This window comes from Lotus japonicus, chromosome 4, assembly GCF_012489685.1.
Source record: "Lotus japonicus ecotype B-129 chromosome 4, LjGifu_v1.2".
NCBI classification, from domain to species: Eukaryota; Viridiplantae; Streptophyta; class Magnoliopsida; order Fabales; family Fabaceae; genus Lotus; species Lotus japonicus.
This window is the reverse complement of record NC_080044.1, coordinates 59,542,631-59,565,931: the sequence shown is the minus strand read 5'-3', so window position 1 is coordinate 59,565,931 and position 23,301 is coordinate 59,542,631. Positions and strand designations below refer to the sequence as shown.

Sequence of the window (23,301 nt, the reverse complement as noted above, 5' to 3'; positions counted from 1 at the left end):
CAGTAACAATTGAATGCTATAATACTTGATTATAAAGATTTATTGAATATCATGATAAATGTCGGCGCTCGTTTGGAACATAGTTGCATGTATTTTTTAATAGATATTTTTTTCGAAATTCAATTGTCTCAAAATGTTAAGCACACTTAAAAACATTTCTTTTTTGAATCACAATTAAAACAGATTTAGTTCCACATTTTAGAATTTATTCTTTATTGTGAGAATTTTTTTTCTAGATATTTTTCTATATTAAGAAAGTAAGAAGACAAATAAAATAAAATGAAATCTCATTTTATATTATTAATTCAATTTTTACAAACTATGGATAAACCTAAGCGACTCTTTCTGAAAATCAATCAATTTTTTTTTGTAGGTGTTTGCCCTCAATCCAATTGAGGAATCAAGTTGGTTATAATAAAGCTTTAAATTCTTACTTGTGCAGTGAGCATGACTAATTATAAAACTTCACTACTACATTTTACAATAATACTCTTAAAAATATTATTTCTAAAAAATTTACTTTCACTTTCAACTTATTTTTACTAAAATAAATTGTGCCCACAATCAATTTAAGAATGTTAGTCCAAACATGCACCAAAATAATTGTATATGATATTTCTTAAAAAGGCATGTGAGAAAAGGAGAAAGAAGGTTGAGTGGGCAGGATTGGATTATTGGAATGGGAGAAAAGACTGGTGTTAATAAGTAAGCACAATGAGTCAAATGACACTACCAAATTTCTTTTTAAAAAAAATGGAAGAAAAGGACAAGTGAGATAGAATATTAGGTTCCACTAACATCTTTGATTTGGTGGGACTATGTGGAAATTGGTCCCACAACCTGAAAAATATGCGCTGATTCGCTGTATTGTGTGTCTTATTGAGTTATTGGACATGACAATATGACATGACATGAAAATGAAGCTTTGAAACTGAGCAAATACCAAAACAAAACACAAATATGGCCCCCTTATTTCTCAAGGTGCTTAGCGCCATGACAAGTGGAAGTTGAACCTCTCTCTAATGATGTTTGTATGTATTCATCTACCGATAGTCGGAGACTAATCTCTTTTCATCTATAGAGATCGTTAAAGTAAGTTTCGTTCTCCAACAATTTTTTTCTATACACATAATCAATATTTAAACTTTTATTGGTATGTTTAAGAGACCTAACTATCTACTAATTATGTGAAACTTTGTTGGTTCTCAACATAACAGATAATGGGGTCCTTCTCACGCTCACAATACTTAATTTCATGTTCTTTTGTCTACTTGTCCTTGTTTGACACAGTGCCATTGTCATTTTCCTTGTGTTGTTGAAAGTTGAAACGTAATTACACCATAAGAAAAGAGAATAATTGCAACTTGAAAGGTGCTAAAATTACCCGCCGCGCGCTAATGATTTCCACATTAGATACGAGTTAGATGTTTGCATCTTATCCCTTCTCTGCAATTTCCCACTAATTAAAGCCTATAATTATCATTATAGAATTGAATTGAATGTTTAGTTGGGGTCTAAAATGTTCACCAAAAAAAGTTGGGGTCTAAATAAAATGTTTGAGGGATATTCCCTAGTTACAATGACGCAATGAATTGTGAGGTCATCAAATTAATTCCTTCCGAGATTAGCGTTAATTCCCTAGAAGATAGGTATAAGAGTCATGACTCATGATGCATGTTTACATATACACATAAAAAACACAAATTTGTGGCAGTTTTTTACCACCAAAATTTGTGATTTTGTGGTAGATTCACATTCTTGTAGATTGTGGAGCTTTTAACGGCCACAAATTCATGTGTGACTGGTAGATCAATCTCAATGTGTATCATTAGGCCCGGATCCTCTCATATGGATTTCTCTCAAGTTTTTTACGGTGGAAATTTGTGACGGCTTTTTAATCGCCATAAAATGTTGTAAGCTGCCATAACATGTTTCTGTAAAAATTGACCGTGTTTGTAACCGCCACAAATATTCACCGTAGAAAAATTGAGAGATCTCTTCCCTTGTATCATCAGTCCCTTTTGTACATGTTAAAAAATTCATAATGAAGTTTACTTCATCTACTTTTCATGATCATAGAAATCTTCTCTGATGACTTATGAGTCACGTAGGTCACAATCTCAGACTTTAATTGGATAACTTAAAAATCAGAAAATGTTTTTTTTTATATGCTACATTATTTAATTGCTGGTTGAGTCAACTTTCACTTGAGTTTAAAAAGGATAATTATTCTTTCACACCTCTAAAATGAGGTGGAAAGAGGTGGAGGAAGAGAGAGATAGGAAGAAAAAGAAAAGTAAGAGAGAGAAAGTATGAGATGTGATAAATAATAAGATGAGAGAGATAGTAATAAAAAGAGGTGAAAATGAAGTGTTTAAAGAATGAGGTGTGTATATATCATTACTCGTTTAAAAAACAAAACAGGTTGGTAATTAACCAGCGAATCACTGAACAACTGTGGAACTATGAATTAAATATGAAAGTTTGAACTTTTTAGGGACAAGGGTTTTGACTATAAATATTCTCAGCAACATTCTAATCCCTCTAATAGTCAATCTAATCAACTGTTCAAACCTTAATTGATAACTTATGAAAGAAAAAGATGATGTAATTGTAATCTTATTGGAGTGAAAAAAATCTGCTACTCTTCCTAAAAGGGGACATAAGATCGAGGAGAATATTTATCTGTAATCTTCAAGTGCTGGCCATGTGATACCTGATGCTACCTACACCCTTGGGCTCTGGTCATAGACCAAGGAGAATAGTATTGATAAGGACACTTCCTAAAGTGGTATTTAAATTTTGATTAAATGGGTTATGCTAAACAAATTAGACACTTTCTTATGTTATACACAACATCTGTAAATCTGCCACTGCTTGTGCAGTTCTCCTCAGCTGGTAGTGTAAACTGTAAGGATTATCCTGAACTCAAGAAGTAGACAAAATCTCTAGTCATTATCACCCTCTTGGCAGGCTGGTATTTCCTTGAAGAAAAAGACATTGTTTCACTGTTTTAAAGAGAAGGTGGTCATGTAGCTTTCCTAGCTAGTTCCTCTCAAATATGTTAAAATAATAGAGACTAACTTTTATGTGAGAAGAGAAAAATAAAAATGATTGAAAAGAAATACAATTATGGGGAGAAAGTTTGCATGATTGTTACTTGTGCGTGTGGTTATAATGAATTTTGATACATTCACATCTAACGATTAAGACAGAGAATATGCAAACTTCAAATTCATGCACACACTTGCAGCACATGTGCAGTGGCAGGTTGCTCATGAATCAACATGTCGTTTTTGTTTAGCAGCGTACGCAGGAAACATATTGGACCCATGAAGCTTATTTCCAGTTCATTTGGATGGAACATTGCTAGACAATGCCAAAACAAGAAGGAATTCTATTCTACCTCAGAAGATGTTCTTCAAATATTTCAGCAAGTAAAAAAAGTGTATTTTTATTATGAGTTTCTTTCATGAGGTGAGGGGGGACCAGGGACCTGAAGCATCACTATGGCAATTGCAACTCAAGATTTTGTGCACATATAGCTTTCTGCCTTTCTTAATTGTCTCTCAACGACACATCCACTGATCCACACATGTATCAATATAAACTTAGCAATTCATGTGACATAGGTCATTTGTTGTCTTAAGAATCATATTGTAGAAGAAGAAACTTTGCAATTCAATGTCTTAGCACTTCCACTTCTTGTGTTACTGAGAATTTCTTTAATGCAGAGCACAGAACATATGGTACTTAGTTCACATTTGGGATGCTTTATGAGGCTTTTGCACTATATGCATCATGAGGCTAGTAATGGATCTTTTTAATTTAGTACTGTACTTTAACCAATACTGTGCATCTAAAAATACTAAATTGCTTAGCTTAGAATTTCATTTTGGCAGGACTAATCCTTCTAATAGTTATCTACTTTGATAGGTTTTACAAATATTAAGGGATTAAGTTTCATGACAGTCACCTGGCTTGGATTTTCTAACCTTCTAATTGCTACTTGTTTTCCTATGTAGGAATAGGCATCTGGACATTGCCCTGCTCCTAGGATGCACATTATATGCGATAATGCATGTGTTTATGATTATTTCTCTGTGTAGAAACTTCTACTAGCCATGCCTTCGTACTACATATTAACCATATTTTGGTAAATTTTTAATATTTCTGCTTTTAATATTTACTTACTTCCCCACAAATATGTGTTTCATATGTACAATATATTAATGCATTTGACTCTGATCTGAACGCGTGTGTACATACAGACCCTATAAATTAACAGATAGCTAGAATTTTAAAGAGCATGGAACAGATTGTATATTTTTAAGTGGTGTAATTATCCAAGTTACTCTAAGGACCAGATAAGTAATGAAAACTTTCCTATGTTACCCAAAGAATAAATAATATAAAAGGCCATTTTATACAGGGATATACAGTAATCGAAGACTAAAAGCTATGACTGCAAAACTTGTTTTCTTTGTTCCTCAATGAATTCAAAGATGGCACCTTGTACCTCATCGCTATCTCATGTTGCAGCACTGAGGCCTTGTCTGCTTCTGCAATTTATCCCAGAGGCACATCATCTGCCTAGGAGATTGGTAATGGGCTGTGTAATAATCTTCTACACATCCATACTGACAGAATTTGAAGCTATGCCAATAGTATACTGGTCTGGTGCTGTTAAATTGCTCTACCCACATTCCCATACTCACATCTTCCATCTTAAATAACTGCATAATCAAGAAAACGCCAATTTCAACCACAATGGACACTAGATGCATTGGCATTGAGAAACTTGACCAGTTACAGGACAATAAGGGAAAAAGTGCAGTGGTTTACACTAACCCTTAATTTATGCGACTCGAATTGAGATACCACGAAATGTGCTATACTAGAAGACAAAATATACCCTGGTCCATTAGCATAGGGTGGGTAAATCGCTTCTGGCCACTCCTGAAAACAAAAGGCAACCAAAAAATCAATATATTTACAGATACCAAAATTATCACTAGCGAGAAGTTAGATGTGATGCAACAAGTAAGACCCAAGGGAGATTATTAAATCACTCACAAGTTCACAACAAATTTTAGAGTAAGAATTCTGCAAACTCAACAATGCATTTCATTGAATGCTTATATGTATGGTAAACTGAGTAAGTCTCTCCAGCCCAAAACTTCAGAGAGTTGACAAGAAAGTGCTGCACCTTAGTGCATTATGAAACAATGGGGACTTGATTACTGATAGCATGGCACAGTTGAGAGGAAAGGAGAAGACCAGCAGTTGAAGTTTTTTTTAGATCAAAATATAGACACATTCTCGACGACAACTTATAACAACCAAATTCATAGTTTTTTCCCAGACAACTCCAGCTCCTTAACTACAAAAAACAGAAATGCAACAGGTTCTGATTACCTCGTATGTAACAGCCCATTTACCATGCCGCAAGGGTCTGTGGCGGTAATTAATGTTCCCAATATAAAAGCTCATAGATTCCGGAGCATTCCTTGCTGCATTTATAACAGCATCCACTCTTACAAAAGTGTCATCATCACCTTTCATGATATACTCGGCTGAAACTGTGCGAAGCTGTGAAAAAACGTAACACATCTTACATAACTGTGCAAATTTAGTAGTTTTTCAAACTGAGATTTTTAAACAATCCAAGACTTACCCCATATTCACATATGGCTACTGTTTTCAACACAACAAGGTCATAGTTATCCATGTATGGAACTATAACAATATCCCCAAAAAATTCTGCTTCTTTCTTCAACTCTACATTAACCTCTACTCTCGGATGCTGTAAAAATATTCAAACGTCAATAACACGCGCAGCCGCAGGGAACCAAATAACTTTGAAAATGAAAAACATGTCGACTTGGCACCATTACCAGTGCTACAAAGAAACGAGCAACCACTTCTGAAGATTTGATAAGGCTATGTTGCATCCATGACTTCCTCACGGCCATCCGTTCAGCAAAATGATTTCCAGCAGAGAGGACGCCAATGAACAATTCCACGCCAGAGTCAGGAACAGTTGGAGCACACCACATGGTTGAAAATTCAAGATGCTGCTGCGGGGATATACTAGGATGCAATGAAGGCAATGAGGCAACGAAAATAGAGTGGACATCAATATCTCCACTCAAAGTAAGGCCAGTGGCATCCTCAAGAGTAAAGCCCTGTTCGAATCAAGAAGCAATATTAAGAACTTATGCAAATCCATCTTCATGTTGGCATGTTCAATGATATTACTCACAGTGCGATAAGGAAAAGAGGTCACATGCCTCCCATCAATATTAATATGATAGCCCTCCAATCCAGCACTAAGAGTAAGAACAAATAGCTTGTCCTCAGAAAATGGGAATGGCCAGTCAACTGGTATTTTTTTGGTCCGGCCTATCAGTCTCTTCAGCCACCATGCTGATTTAGACTCCATTTCTTCCCTGTCTTCTCCCCCAATCCACTTCTCACACTTCACCAGCTCATCAACTGAATCGAACATGAGCAAGAACTCAATTTAGAGCCATCACAACTAAAATGAATAAACAATACACATGAAAAGTCAAACGATGAAGCGGACTGTGGCACATTTTCTTACAGAGACAGTTATCAATACAAATAAAGGGGAAATCCTAAAGAACATTGAATGACTATATCATACTAAACATAAGAGAGGCAAGTTAAGAACTCGGAACTGAGAGTCATAGCCTTTCAAGGTTCCTAGTAAAGGATCCACATCCTACAATACACTCCCTATAGAAATCAGCAAGCCACACATTCATTCCAAAATAAACAAGCTTGATCAGAAGCCTTTTTCCTTTCACAACTCTTTTTCCATTGAAAGGAAAGTGATAACTGATTAGATACAAGTATACAACAAACAAAGCAAAACTTGTTATTCCTTTAACCAAGCATAAGAATATCCAATCCATCTCCAAGCATCATTCTGGGTCAACCTCAGCTTTCTATGCCAATCCTCTTACATACCCACATAGCAGCAGCAGCATCTATCTATATCATACATTATTCATGCAAACACAAGGAAATTTCCATACATCAAATAAAATGCTATTACTAGCTACCACTTTAGCAGCATGCAAGCACACGTTGTTAAACAAACAATGAACCAGAAATAGAGTTAGCTCATTTCATTACCAGTATCTTCCTCAGCCCTTGATTTGGACCCATCACAGCGCAACGCCGAGCCCCACTGCATGCGATAACGGTTGTTGAGCTCAATCACCGGCTTCCCACTCCAATCCCCTCTCAACCTCGGATTGAAATGCAAGATCCTCGGCGGGTCCTCCCCTTCCACCGTCTTCAACCCCAGCAACTCCATCACAAAATGACTCATCTTCCCCTCCCCCCTCAACGGCCTCCCAACCACCGTTACATGAGACCCCAACGTCAGCCCACAAGGAACCACCACCACGCTCCCCCGCCGCGAAAACTCCGACCCGGTCACCGTAACGGACCTCGGACACGACCCGGATCGGTTCTGCGGCTTCGGAGCAGCGATTCGCGGGTCCCCTGATACAAGCTTCTTCCAGACCCGCTTCCCCTCTCGGCACGCGGATCGGTGAAACTCCGAACTGAATGCGGCGTCGTTTAGGACCAACCCGGACACCACCACGTCGTGGCGGCGAAAGGGTTGCTGGGTCTGACTCGGTTGTTCCGAGAGTCGCGGAGTGGCGCGGGTTGTGGAGAAGAAGAAGGGGAATTCGAGGGTGAACAAGAGGAGGTAGAGAATTGCAATGGCGATGAGAATGTGGAAGGATCGTTGCCTGGTGAATGTGTCGAGCTTTGTTGGTCTGGTTCGCTTCATCTCTGATTTGGTGTTGCCTTCAATGGCGGAAGAGGTTTTGGGTTGGTGATGGTGTTGTTGTTAATGGTGGCGTCTTCATGATTCGTGAAATGGAGACGAAAGTGGCAATGGAAAGTGATGGAGATTTTGAAACTGTGAATCAGAGAGTGATGAGAATGGAATTGAACTTCACTGAGATAACCATGATCGACACGATACTACAGAGGGATTGCATTAGTGCTGTCTGGATTCTCATGGAACTCACACGAGTGGATCCAAGTTGAAGTTAGTGTCATCAAATTATCCTTCTAATCCAAGTTAAACCAAACGTGTCAAATTTTAACTTTTTTGTTGTTGTTGTCGTCGTCGTCTTAAGACATGTCTGTGTTGGGTCAAACGTTAAACCAAACATGCACTTAGTAGGGGTGCACATAGATTGAGTAGATCTGTCAAGCCGCCCTACCTAAGTGCGAAAGTGCAGATTGAATTAAGCAAATAAGTCTAATCGAATGGATTTACAGGTAATCCAACACTGGCCAATTCAGTTATCAGATTCACGAATACATTCATATGAACTATTCCAATACCCGGTATATTATTTGTTAAAAAAACTCTAGGCCCTAGCAGTAAATGTAAATAAAGTTAAAGAAACCCTACAAAAATTCACTTTTATTGTTCGTGAAATGAACCCTACCTAGGTCTTGTGCACAAACTTCTTCACCTCCAGGAGCCCTAGTTGTCGCCTCCACTGTTCTAGACGTCATTCGTCTCTGACCTTCGCGATTAGTGATCAAGCAACTTGTTCAAGTCGACATTGGAACAGTTCCACCATTGTTCATGATACCCATTTCATCACTATTAGACCCACCACAAATCCTATTTGAGCAAGCGTTCTAGCCATATTGAGCCCCTGTTTGAGCCACATAGGTAAGTCTCCTCCTTCTTCTCTTATCTTCTCTTAGACTCATTCATCTCCACAGTTCATTGCCTATAGTTAGTTTCAAATTTTCTTCAAATGTTTTGATTTTGTTAGGTTGTTTCATTTCCGTTTATTGTTTGATTCCTTCATCTCCACATTTCATTGCCTGTGGTTACCAATTTTTTTGACTTAAAAAATTTATTTTTTCATATTTCAGATTTATTATTACTACTTTAATAGCGATCGGATCGACATATTCGATCCAACCCGAATATCGTAGGTTTGGTTGGTAAGGGTTCAAAGGTAAAAATACGTGAAATTCAATACAAACCAACCCAAACAATGGGTAGAACCATCAGCCATTTTAATTTCGACACCGTTGCGCCGCCCGTCAAAGTCGTCGAACGAATTGTAGGATGGGTTGTCTTCTCAATCCCCTTAGCCCCAGCCTTCTTAGCCCAGCCTCTTGGCATGGAAGCTTTCACAATCTCTATGGGTGAAGAAGGCTGAGCAAAGGGGGAAGGAAAATAAGAAAGGTTGGCACCTGAATCCTCCCTGCAAATAGAAATAAGACTAGCAACAACACCACTCACCTCCTCCCCTAGGCCTTCGCCCTCTCCAAGCACCCCGACCACGATAGGACCATGAACCAGAGGGGCAAGCTCAAGGAAAAGGACAACATCAGGAATCCGTTCACCCAAGCAGCACCCCCTATCAAGCCCCAAATCCAACTCCACTTCTTCAAGAACCGTACCTCTAGTGCTTGCTGTGAAGGTGAAACCTTGCTGTGAGCACACCGGAAAGCAGAGGCCTTCGACGCTTAGCTAGGGAAATGGGTTTGATATATTTGCACTGTGAGTGCAAAATTACTTTTTATAAACAATCAATAATTTTTGGTTGCCACATTAAAAAGTTTACTTTCAATTTAATTAAGAAAAAGAATATAACCTTTTTGAGTATATGATATTAAATGGTTAGATGTCAATGTAAATAAGTTTCAGAGTATATGAAAATTAAACTCTTTGAAATAATTTGTTTAAAGGACCCTATCAAAAGTTTTATCAGAAGGTAGTAGCCAGTAAGAATTATGCTTTTATCAAAGACTTTTTATTTAAAAATTAACGTAATTTAACAAACTGCAATGACAGATATATTAGTTTTTTCATGCTTCCTTTTAATCTTGAATAAATTCCCTACTTAAATAGTAACCTGTGTGTTTCTGTTTCCATGTCCCATGTTAGGACATTCATAGACAACAAGTTGAAAATTTTGAAAATGATAATCGGGGTGGGGAATGAGGATATTGACAGAATTGTTTGAGACTATAAAATATTCTGCTATGTTTGTCCATATTATTATAAATTAAAAGCAAACATCATTTCAAATATATAATTGACATCAATTTGGCTTTCTAAAACTCAATGTCAATTAGTCGGTACTTCTAAAATATTGCATTCCTTACTTGGAGATGTCTACATGATCTTTGCGTGTTGAGAGGATTAATCTCATAGTTATTGATTGTGTAGATACTTTGAGGAAAAAAAAATGTTGCATTAATTTTATCTTTTTAAAGAAAATGTTCAAGTACATAATAAAGTGATGTTAATTTAATTTTTAAATCAGATGTTATTAAGGTTCTCAGTGTGAGCCTATAATCTAACGTCTGAAGAGTAGTAGAGTAGTAGTACAATTTAAAAGACTGTTGTAATTAATGTTTATTTACTCTTGAATTGAAAAAATGAAGAGGATGACACTTTCGATCACCTTCCAATTAATTGACCACATTCATAATTTTCGTCATTTCCAACTCCTAACGAAACAGACACATACCAAAAAAAAGTCCTAGCTACAATTAATGTAAATCAGTCATACGTGTGCTGTGACATTAGACGCACGATTAACACGAGAACAAAATTAAATGTATTCTTGTCTCTTTGCACGAAAATGAACAACATAACATGCACACAAAAATCACAAATGCGTAATTGTTCTAGTTAGAAGAAATTTGGAGTTTGAGTTTATTGTAAGGCAACTGCCTTAAATATTTACTGGGGATAATTTTATCCTCCGTACCAATATGAACTCAAATAGAAACCTTATTAGAATATACACGCAATTGTTAAAAAAAGTGAATATACACGTAATTTTTTTTTACAGAAGAAAGATAACGAAAATGAAAACAAACTAATAATTTAATGTGACCCATATAACTTATTGGACTAACTTTTATCACTAGTATGTTCAATGTGATGGTCATTAGCAATTAAAGAGATAAAGTTAGTTCAAGGTTTAAATTCCCTCACTTTCAAAAAAAAGGTTTAAATTCCCTCTCCTCTTCCTTCTTAAAGTGAGTGGTTATAAAAGATAAAAAATCACTAGATAAGTTGTTAAAAGAGATAAGCAATTGCAGGAATGAATCCAGGTAAGTGATTCTACTCATTCTTGTATCAAAGTATGTGAGTCTCATAAAATTAAAGATTTCGTTGTAATTTTCTGTATGATGAAAACCTATAAAAGTCTTACATTTGTGGATCCAATGTCTAGTAGGGAAAATCAGTTAGGGTGAGCATATCTATAAATAAAAGAAGAAGCATAACAGAGAAAGTGGCATGGAGAAGGGAAATCGAAACTTCAAAATCGATCCCATTACTGACCATCAAGAACGTCATTACCGCCTCCAAAGCGACACATGAGTTTTACCATTGATAGGGGAGCACAAGGCACACTTAGAAGAATATGCACCACTTGTCTAACTCAATTTGACATGTTCTCAGGAGCAACATATCAAAGAGAAATGGTTACCTTGTTCCATAATTTGATGCATAAGGAGATTGAAGTTTATGTGGATGACATAATTGAAGATAAACACATAGCTAGTTTGCGAAAGTTGCTTGAACAATTTAAAAACAAAACATACAAATAGTAGATTTTATAAAAAAAAAATTAAAATACTACTTTTGCATTCCTTTTGTGAGTGTCTCTATTTAAGTATGCGTTTGGATTTCTGTTAAACTTAACATGAATTCATGTTTAAGCCAACATGTCAAATTCATGTTTTTTTCTAATCCAAATCCTCCACCGCCTCTTCCATCGAACCAAACTCCCCATCACTATAAACTCCGCTCTAATGGAACCCTTCACGATTTGTGATGACCACATTGGTCTTGATTAGGTGGAGTTCGGGGTTTTGAAACCCACCCTCTCAAACTCAATTTCAGAGGGGAGAAGAATGGCATTGGTGGATCCAATGTTTAGTAGGAAGAAGTAGTTAGGGTGAGTGTTAGAATTTTGGGTATGATAATCCTGGATAACTTCGAAAATCGTGTTTGCACACTTTCCGAACAAAGTATTTCGACCCTATTCTTGCCTGGGTTCACGAAATCCTTGTTGGGATAATTTTGAAGATCAATCTGCTTCTGGCAATAGAGAACAGATCAGAAAGTAGAGAGCGATTCTGGTTTTGTTTTCTGTGTCCTTTTTCCTTAGGCTGCAAGCAACCTTATATAGAAGGTTGTGTTTGCACGAATGATCACAATTGTTCCGAAAAGTCACAATTCTTCAAACAATTTCAAACTAGGGTCACAACTGTTCAGAAAAAAATTTCGAATAGGGCGCTGACCTGGCAGCGGGACCCCAGCCAGGGGCTCCGCCCCTTGGACCCCGGTTCGTATTCGTGGTCAATTATGCGTTGGCTCACCGAGCGTGTACTCCGCACTAACCTGACTCGATTCCGAGCCTAACGCGTAATTACATCAGCCTATAGTATATCACATTACTACTAAAATACATTGATGATTCTAAAATCACCAACAGTGAGCATATCTATAAACAAAAGAAGAAGCATAATAGAGAAAGTGACATGAAGAAGGGAAATCGAAACTTCAAAATCGATCCCATTACTGGCCATCGTGAACGTCATCACCGCCACCAGAGCGGCACAAGAGTTTTACTATTGACAGTGGAGGACAGGGCACACCTAGAAGAATATGTATCACTTGTCTAACTCGATTCAAAATGTTTTCAATTGGAGATCTCCTTCAAGCTTTAGAGGAACCCACCACCTCCACCTTCATAGGAAGGGCACAACACAAGCAGAGTGATTTGTATCTGTAGTTTTTTATTGGTTTCTTCTCATTTATGCGAATTACACTCAATGTGTAATTTAGAGGGTCTAGTTTGATAAGTTTCTTCAAAGCATGCATATGTTCGAATATGCAAGGTCCTGGACCACAAGCTTCGGACAGTCGATGGTGCAGGAGGGCAATCAAAGGATGAACAATGGTGATAATGGTGGTTCTGGTGCCAAGAAGACAAATTCCGTTCAAAACCCACCAACAACCCATCAAGGGCTTTAGTGTTACTTATAACCAAAACCAAATTAAAATTTTAATTAATTAAAAACCTAATTAAAAGGATGTCCCGCTTTACACTTACCCATCTCCCCGCCTTATGAGAATCTAACGACTTAATATCTTTACCCTAGTACGTGACTTATCCAGTATGCACCTTTGGAGCCCCTAAAATTATACTGTGTATTTCAAAATACATATTATTTTAGTTTTCGTTTTATTTTTTAAAATAAATGTTGTTTTACAATGTGTTTATCTCATTTTCTTCCATCTATATCATTATTTAATATATACATACATATATATAATTACCATCTCTTTATTTAATATAACTCCATTTTAAATATAAGTACTTTAAGTTTAACTATACATCAATTAATAATTTTCTTAACTATATGCATATTTCAAACAACATATATTTAAAAATGAATGGAGTGTACTAGTCTAAAATCATGAAGCGTGCACTCCATCAATCGGTGATACGAAAAATCTATTTTGTACCTCTAAGCCCTGACCTAACTGCCTTCCTATTAGGCTACTTCTGACCTTTCCCCAATACCCATCCCATTCTCATACGTAAGATCCCCAGTCAACGGTCAACAATTCATAATTCTCAGCCCCACACTCCCCTTCGCGCGTCACTGAACTAAACAGTCAGTACCTTACCAAATCGATCTCACCCCTCTGCACAAGTCTCCATCCACTGCACACTATCAACCAAAACCAATGTGACCACCACCACCGCCCCCTTCTTTCCTTCACATTTTTTATTTAAAATTTTAAATTTGTTCGGCTCCGATCATCACCACGGATCATAACATATATGTCTGAAGAATTATAAGTCAAGCTTACTAAAATACATACTAATGATTTAGTACTAACTTAATCATCATATTAACAGGAAAAATTGAGCACACAACAATTTTGACTGTATTTAATTTTCAATTTAAAAGTCCGTTTTTGACATTAGAATTTAAGATCACACGTTCCAATGTCCTGAATGTGAAAGAAACTTTAAACCTTCATCGAATCAATGAAAATACTTTCAAAACTGAAAACCAAACTTTACCAAATGTGCTTTTCTTTCCTTCACTCTAGCTTAACTATTTCTCCAACACCTTGAAAACAACAACAAACAACTAGAAGGGTTAATTAGCTATTTTCTCTCTTCCAAGACAAAACAAAACCACCAAACTCAAAAACCCAACTCATTTCTTCCACTTCCAACACCTCCTCCTCCTCACATTCATGGCACACCGCTCCTCTCAACGGCGGAACTTGGCACCACCAGAACCCAATCCGCCGCCTGCTCCGGCGAACCACCCAAAACCCACCATCTTCTCAGCCTCACCTTCACACCACCACTACCCAAAACCAAACCCAGATCTCATCCATGCCTCTAAATCCTCTTTCTTAGTAAAACCCTTCTCCAGCTTAAACTTGAGTCGCAATCACCGCAAACAATCGCAAACCAAACACTCTTCTTCTTCTCTCGTCGACACCCTTTCTCAGACCAAGTCCATGACCTCCTCCGCCATAGTTGAATCCTCCAAATACTCACTCCCCAAACCGAACACTACCCACAACACAGTTCTCGCACAGAAGGACCATGTGAAGAAGACCCACAAGGAGAAACCGAGTTTGATGAAGAATGAGAAGAAGGATTCAATTGACAGGTGTGTTCTGGTTGAGGATGTTAAGAAGAAGATTGAGAAATCGAAACATGATGTTGTGGAGAGAGTTTCGGTTTCTCTGGGTAAGAGTGGGGGAAGGAGAAGATCGTTCTGTGGGTCGCAGGTTGATTTGGGTGATGTGTTTGCAATCAATGGGGCGAAAATGGTTTCAGCTGATATGCCACCGTTTATGCAGATCCATGCTGTGGATTGTGCCAGAAAAGCTATTGATAGTATGGAGAAGTTCACATCCAAGACCCTTGCATTATCACTCAAGAAGGTAAACATCATATCATTTTACATTCTCATTCTATTGAATAGATTTTGGGATTGAATGTTCAAATTGGTCTCTGAAAGTGAGTGTGAATGTGAATGATGGTCTAGTTTGTCCCAAAATAATAAGCAATTTAATCCCATCATGTAATCATTTTGTAAAATGTAGGTCAAGTTAGTCTCTACATGCGTCTCTACATACGCTAATTTGAACAATCTTTATGTGATCAAAAGGTCTAACTTGACTGGCATTTGACAACATTGGAGTCTAATTTGTCTCGCATTTTCATGTTGTAAAATGTCGGTCAAGTTAGTCTCTACATGCGCTAATTCGAACAATTTTTATGTGATCAAAAGGTCTAATTTGACTGGCATTTTATAACATTGGAGACTATATTGCCTATTGGCTTCTTTCATAGATGAACTTAACCTACCCTCACGCTTTTGGGACTAATGTCACCATTCACTCTCAATTTTGGTTTTACTTGATTACTGCATGTTTGGAAATTTCTATAATTAATTGATACTAAAGTCAATTCTGGGTAGAAGCTACAATTCTGGGTAGAAGCTATTCTGAATAAGTTATGTGTCTCAGAATTGATTCTGAGAAAGTTGAGTATTAATGTATGCTTGCATTGGGAATTAGGTGTGGAATTTCAAATTTGAGTCATATGGATTTTGTGTAGATGATTGGTCAATGAATTTTGGTCCGGTGGTTGTGATTTTTGCAGGAATTTGATGGGGTGTATGGGCCAGCATGGCACTGTATTGTGGGGACAAGTTTTGGGTCTTTTGTGACCCATTCCGTTGGAGGGTTTCTATATTTCTCCATGGATCAAAAGTTATACATCCTCTTATTCAAGACCACTGTACAAAAAGCAGATTGATTGAGAAGGAGGTGAATGATTTCTGCTGCTGTAATCAGAAGAATTTTGGTATAGATTTTTCTTAGAAAGACAAAGCTTAGTCCTCTGTATATTGCTTCTGCTTCCAAAATGTCTCTGTTTCTGTCTAATTCTGATCTTCCAGCTCCTAATTGGGTTGATGGTGTTAATGCAATGTAACTAACGGAGTTAATTAATAGAAGAAGAAATCAACTTTACACGCCACATGCTCTTACTTTTTGGCTGAAATCAAATCTGATTGTTGAATTCTGATTTTTTGGTACTATTTTAATTCTAAGTCATTACTGGCTGCGAAGTGCAAACTTTTGTCCAATTATGGTATACAAAGTGGTAATACAATTAAAAAAGTTTTTAGTGCATGCTTGGAGCAAAATATAGTCCAAATTGTTGAAAAAAACTGCTAACTATCATCTTATATTTAAATATTAGGTCGAATATTTTAGTTCCCTAGCTACCATTTTTGCTATGGGTCACTTTCATTTTAGTTGTTGCCTCAATATTTGCTAATGGTCCCGGAAGATTTTGTTACTAGCAAGTTAGTTCCTGGAATTAGAAAATACGTTTGAATATTCTTGAATGTGTAAGTTAATTCCTAGACAGGAATACGTTTGAATTAGGAAATTCGTTTTGAATATTCTTGATTGTGTAAAATATTGTAAATTAATTCCTAGGGCCAAGATTTAGTCCCTATAAGGATTTGTATCGGTTAACGATTTTTTTTTTATTTAGGTTAACTTTATCAATGTTTAACATATTTAGGGACTTCATGTTTTTCGATGTAAAAAAAAAAACATATTTAGGGACTTCTAAATATATGTCGCTCTTCATTCCTATTAACGTACATTTTAATGTTAAAAATTTCATTTTTTCAAATGAATAAGTCAGTTGGATTAGATGGTTTTTTTTTACGGGGATTAGATGAAATTACTTTCACATTCATCTAAATTCTACTCTAAGTCTCTAATACAATATATCCTCAATACCCTTGCTATGTTTGCATGATTGAAAAATATGACTAATGCCCAACAATTAATGTGAGACTTTTTATTATCTAATTACATATGTGATCATCGGGGCTTATTAAATATCCCATGATGAAATTTGGGTTAAATAAAACTCATAGTCTAGATGGACCAATCACATTTAAGATAAATTAGTTAATTTTTTTTATTAATTTATTTACGTTAAATATGCTTGTGTCCCTGATTTATGCACATAAATATAAAATGGTACTTGAAAAAAACACATTTATCTTCATCCCGAAAATATTTCTTCCATTAAACTTAGTCCTTCTTCCTTCATAATCATTTCAAAACCCAAAAATTCATATCTTCATCCTGAAAACTCATAAACCCCCTTATCTTAACCTCAAAGTAAAATTTTGCAGTATTAAGTTTAATGTGGGACCAATAAAATTTAGCATAACTAATAGATAACTGAGCCCCTTAAGTAATTAGTTCTGATCCATAAGCGGTTCGTACGTATGGAAAATGATTTGTTGAGAAAAATCTATCCACTTAATATAATCTTTAAGTCCTCTAGAGATTTAGTCTTATGGTTGCCGAGTGTGGAAAACCTTGAAAAAAAAACTTTAATATGAACTTGAGTTGAATTTAATGGAAATTCTTAACTCTGTAAGTATTGTGTATCATATCATATGAAATAATTGAGTCAAGATATATAATTATGTCTATATTTGAATATCAGTTGGTCTCAAGTTTCTAATCTCACCGACTTAGTCTCATATAACGGCTCAAACTTGTGTTGCACTGGTGCCATACTGGACTGGGCGAGCCCCTAGAGGGGCAACGCCCAGCATGTAGCCCGCCCTGTGGCGGGGCCCTGGCCTTAAAATTGGGCCTTGATCTCGGAGGCCCAATTGGCCCATTAGGTAGTACTCAAGCTCTATAAATAGGAGGTAGATACCAATTGTAAAGGACTTTTGCTCATTTGATGAAATGATACATGAAATTCAGCATTCTCTCTCTAGCGCAATTCTCCACTCTCTAGGTACTATACCTTTCATCAATGTTCATTGCAAGAACATTTGGCGCCGTATGTAGGGACTGTAAACTTTCTACTCCCATTCGCGTGGATTGATTGTGCAGGAAGTTATCTCTGTTTGTGTTTAGGCAATTCTCTGGACTTTTGATTTTGATTCTGTAACCGGTGTTCGTTTTCCGATCGAGTTTGCATCGTTTTTGGTTTGGATGGAGACTCGACGCAGGAGGCAGCATCATTCACCGGTGCGACAGCGAATTTCGCCGCCTCGGCGGCCTCATCGTGTGATCCTGGATTCTCCGGTACGAACGGCGGGAGTACAACCGCCTTCTCCTCCTCCATCACCACCACCTCCTCCATCGCCTTCACAGGTTGGATCTCTGGAGCGCTCACCAGAGAATTCACCTGCTCCAGAGCAACAGACGGCGGTGACACAGGAGCAATGGCGCCATCTGATGCGCAGCATTGGCAACACCCAGCAGAGGAATGAGCATCTACAGGCTCAGTTGGATTTCTACCGTCGCGAGCAGAGGGACGATGGAAGCAGAGAAGCAGATTCCGTGGCTGAGTTCCGTCCGTTCTCGGAGGATGTCGAGAGTGTGGCGATTCCGGATAATATGAAAACGTTAGTTCTGGATTCTTACAGCGGAGATTCCGATCCGAAGGATCATCTTCTGTATTTCAATACGAAGATGGTGATAATTGCGGCGTCATATGCGGTGAAGTGCAGGATGTTTCCATCGACGTTCAAATCGACGGCGATGGCGTGGTTCACAACTTGGCCGCGCGGATCGATTTCGAATTTCAGAGACTTCTCATCAAAGTTTCTAGTGCAATTTTCGGCGAATAAGAATCAGCCGGTGACGATCAATGACCTATATAATATTCGCCAGCAAGAAGGAGAGTCACTGAAAGAGTACATGGCAAGGTACAGCGCAGCGTCGGTCAAGGTTGAGGACGAGGAGCCTCGAGCTTGTGCTCTAGCATTTAAAAACGGTTTGCTACTGGGAGGATTGAACAGCAAATTGACACGTAAGCCGGCGCGTTCGATGGAGGAGATGCGTGCTCGCGCCAGCACTTATATTCTTGATGAGGAGGACGACGCTTTCAAAAGAAAGCGCGCGAAGCTCGAAAAGGGCGACACGTCGCCCAAGCGCGCGAAAAAAGATAAGAATGGCGAAGATAAGGGGGATGGCAAGCAGCAGAGGCAAGATAAAGGGAAGCCGGCATTGAGGCCGACCAAGGAGCAGTTGTATCCACGGCGTGATGACTATGAACAGCGCCGGCCATGGCAATCCAAGTCCCATCGCCAGCGGGAGGAAGCTGACATGGTAATGAATACTGAATTAACGGATATGCTCCGTGAGGCGAGGGGCGCAAATCTAGTGGATGAGCCAGAGGCCCCTAAGTATCAATCACGGGACGCCAATCCCAAGAAGTGGTGTGAATTCCATCGGTCCGCCGGGCACAGCACAGACGACTGCTGGACTTTGCAGCGGGAAATTGATAAGTTGATTCGGGCGGGATATCAAGGAAATCGCCAAGGCCAGTGGCGCAACAACGACGATCACAACAAAACGCATAAGCGAGAGGAGGAGCGAGTGGACACTAAGGGCAAGAAAAAGCAAGAATCAGCGGCTATCGCCACAAGAGGAGCTGATGACACGTTCGCTCAACACTCAGGGCCGCCCGTCGGGACCATAAACACCATCGCTGGAGGGTTTGGCGGCGGTGGCGACACCCATGCGGCGCGGAAACGCCATGTTCGTGCGGTTAATTCCGTTCATGAGGTCGCTTTTGGATTCGTACACCCTGATATAACAATCTCGATGGCAGACTTTGAGGGGATAAAGCCTCATAAGGATGACCCGATCGTAGTGCAGTTAAGGATGAACAGTTTCAACGTTAGAAGGGTACTCCTGGATCAGGGTAGTTCGGCTGATATTATCTATGGCGATGCATTCGACAAGTTGGGACTAACTGACAGTGATCTGACTCCATATGCGGGAGCCTTGGTAGGTTTCGCGGGGGAGCAAGTGATGGTGCGAGGATACGTTGATCTAGACACAATATTCGGGGAAGATGAGTGTGCCAGGGTTTTGAAGGTAAGGTATCTGGTTCTCCAGGTGGTGGCGTCTTACAACGTCATCATTGGGCGAAATACATTGAATCGCCTTTGTGCTGTAATTTCAACAGCCCACTTGGCGGTCAAGTATCCGCTAAGCAGTGGAAATGTTGGAAAGCTGAAGGTGGACCAGAAGATGGCGAGGGAGTGTTACAATAATTGCCTTAACTTGTATGACAAGAAGAGTGCGTTGGTCGGTCATAAATGTTATGAAATTGAAGCTTTGGATGAAAATCTTGACCCACGTGGCGAGGGGCGGGTAAACAGGCCCACGCCAATTGAAGAAACGAAGGCGCTAAAGTTTGGCGATCGCACTTTGAAGATTGGGACCAGACTGACAGAAGAGCAGGAGACGCGCCTGACAAAGCTGCTTGGGGAGAACTTAGATTTGTTTGCTTGGAGCTGCAAAGACATGCCTGGAATTGATCCAAACTTCATCTGCCATCGACTAGCATTGAATCCAAGTGTCAAGCCTGTTTCACAACTTAGGCGGCGCTTGGGAGGAGACAAGGGAAAGGCGGTTCAACAGGAAGTTGACAAGTTGCTGGCGGCAGAGTTCATCAGGGAAGTGAAGTATCCGACGTGGTTGGCAAACGTCGTAATGGTGAAGAAGGCGAACGGGAAGTGGCGAATGTGTGTAGATTACACAGACTTAAACAAAGCATGTCCAAAAGATTCGTATCCCCTTCCCAGCATTGATAGCCTCGTTGATGGTGCCTCGGGCAACGAACTGCTTAGCTTGATGGACGCTTATTCTGGCTATCATCAGATCCGCATGCACCCGGCAGACGAGGACAAAACGGCTTTCATGACCGCCAGAGTCAATTATTGCTATCGCACCATGCCGTTTGGACTAAAGAACGCTGGGGCGACCTACCAAAGGTTGATGGATAGGGTTTTTGCTGGGCAGGTGGGAAGAAACATGGAGGTTTACGTTGATGATATGATTGTTAAATCGGTACGTGGTTTGGACCATCATCAAGATCTGGGGGAAGCATTTGGCGAGATAAGGAAGCACAATATGCGCCTCAACCCGGAGAAATGCTCTTTTGGTGTTCAGGGTGGCAAGTTTTTGGGATTCATGATCACATCCAGAGGAATAGAGATAAACCCAAATAAATGCAAGGCGATTCAGCAGATGAAAAGCCCTTCTAATGTGAAGGAGGTTCAACGTTTAACAGGGCGAATAACAGCGTTATCTCGGTTTCTTCCTAAGTCTGGTGACAGATCTTTCCCTTTTTTCAAGTGTCTTCGCAAGAATGTCGCATTTGAGTGGACGGCGGAGTGTGAGGAAGCTTTTGTTCGCCTCAAGGAACTCCTATCGTCGCCACCAATCTTGTCGAAGCCAATACAGGGACACCCGCTGCATTTGTATTTTGCTGTGAGCGATAGTGCTCTGAGTTCTGTGATATTGCAGGAGGTAGATGGCGAACATCGAATTGTTTATTTTGTTAGTCACACACTCCAGGGCGCAGAGGTCAGATACCAGAAAATCGAGAAGGCAGCATTAGCGGTCCTCGTCACCGCCCGGCGGTTAAGACCTTACTTTCAGAGTTTTCCAGTAAGGGTGCAGACGGATTTACCCCTGAGACAAGTGTTACAAAAGCCGGATTTGTCAGGCAGATTGGTCGCCTGGTCGGTTGAATTGTCCGAATATGGGTTGCAATATGATAAACGAGGCAAGGTTGGCGCACAGTCGCTGGCTGATTTTGTGGTGGAATTAACCCCAGATCGGTTTGAAAGAGTAGACACACAGTGGACTCTCTTTGTAGATGGATCCTCCAATAGCAGCGGCAGTGGCGCGGGAGTAACGTTGGAAGGACCAGGAGATCTAGTACTGGAACAATCGCTGAAATTTGAGTTCAAAGCCACAAACAACCAGGCAGAGTATGAAGCTCTCATCGCCGGGTTGAAGTTGGCGCGGGAAGTAAAGATCGGGAGTTTGTTGATAAGAACGGACTCGCAGTTGGTGGAGAATCAAGTGAAGGGCACTTTCCAGGTCAAAGATCCTAATCTGATCAAGTACCTGGAGCGAGTGCGATATTTGATGACGCTTTTTCGAGAGGTTGTGGTGGAATATGTTCCTCGGACTGAAAACCAGCGGGCGGACGCGTTGGCCAAATTGGCGAGCACGCGGAAGCCCGGCAGCAATAGAAGTGTGATTCAGGAAACGCTGGCGTTCCCCAGCATCGAAGGCGAGCTTATGGCATGTGTGGACAGAGGGGCGACATGGATGGGGCCTATATTGTCTATCCTGGCGGGGGACCTGGTGGAAGTAGAGCAATGCACAAAGGAGCAGCGGCGAGAGGCGGGCCACTACACTCTCATCGACGGACACTTGTATCGCCGTGGTTTTTCGGCGCCATTGTTAAAATGCGTGCCGCCAGAAAAATACGAGGCGATCATGTCTGAGGTGCACGAGGGAGTGTGCGCAAGCCACATTGGGGGGAGATCTTTGGCTTGCAAGGTGTTGAGGGCGGGATTCTACTGGCCCACCCTCAGGAAAGATTGCATGGACTTTGTGAAAAAATGCAAAAAATGTCAAGTGTTTGCTGATTTATCTAAGGCACCGCCAAAGGAGCTGGTAACGATGAGCGCCCCGTGGCCTTTCGCCATGTGGGGCGTGGACTTGGTCGGACCTTTTCCGATCGCCAAGTCGCAAATGAAGTTTATATTGGTGGCGGTGGATTATTTCACTAAGTGGATTGAGGCCGAGCCCTTGGCCAAAATAACCTCTGCAAAAATAGTCAACTTCTACTGGAGGCGAATTGTTTGCAGGTTCGGGATCCCAAGGGCGATCGTATCCGACAACGGGACCCAGTTTTCAAGCAATCAAACTAGAGAATTTTGCAAGGAAATGGGCATACAGATGAGGTTTGCCTCTGTGGAGCATCCGCAAGCAAACAGGCAAGTGGAATCTGCAAACAGGGTAATCCTGCGTGGATTAAGGCGACGACTCAAGGAGGCTAAGGGAGCATGGCTGGAGGAACTCCCGGTGGTGCTATGGTCATACAACACCACTGTGCAATCCACTACAAGGGAAACCCCCTTTAGAATGACCTATGGGGTTGATGCTATGTTGCCAGTGGAGATTGACAACTTCACATGGCGAACCCAGCCAGATTTTGAAGGGGAGAATCAGGCCAATATGGCGGCGGAGTTGGACCTTTTGTCGGAAACGCGTGACGAGGCGCACATTCGGGAAACAGCGATGAAGCAGCGCGTGGCGGCAAAGTTCAACAG

The 23,301-nt window shown here is 39.9% G+C and overlaps 2 protein-coding genes across 2 annotated transcripts; one reads left to right on the top strand and one right to left on the bottom strand.

Moving 5' to 3' along the window:
• Window positions 1–4,298: 4,298 nt before the first annotated feature.
• LOC130711164 (hydroxyproline O-galactosyltransferase GALT5-like) lies at window positions 4,299–8,158 on the bottom strand. Its single transcript, XM_057560661.1, has 7 exons — window positions 7,165–8,158; window positions 6,266–6,498; window positions 5,898–6,188; window positions 5,678–5,806; window positions 5,419–5,592; window positions 4,852–4,959; window positions 4,299–4,736 (listed from the first exon to the last, which is right to left on the bottom strand). Exons 1-7 carry the CDS (start codon window positions 7,832–7,834, stop codon window positions 4,527–4,529), a joined length of 1,815 nt encoding a protein of 604 aa, XP_057416644.1. The 5' UTR covers window positions 7,835–8,158; the 3' UTR covers window positions 4,299–4,526.
• A 6,008-nt stretch (window positions 8,159–14,166) lies between these two features.
• Window positions 14,167–16,136, top strand: LOC130711165 (uncharacterized). The gene is made up of 2 exons (XM_057560662.1): window positions 14,167–15,034; window positions 15,759–16,136. The coding sequence occupies exons 1-2, from the start codon at window positions 14,330–14,332 to the stop codon at window positions 15,912–15,914; spliced, it is 861 nt and encodes a 286-aa protein (XP_057416645.1). The 5' UTR covers window positions 14,167–14,329; the 3' UTR covers window positions 15,915–16,136.
• The last annotated feature ends 7,165 nt before the right edge of the window (window positions 16,137–23,301 follow it).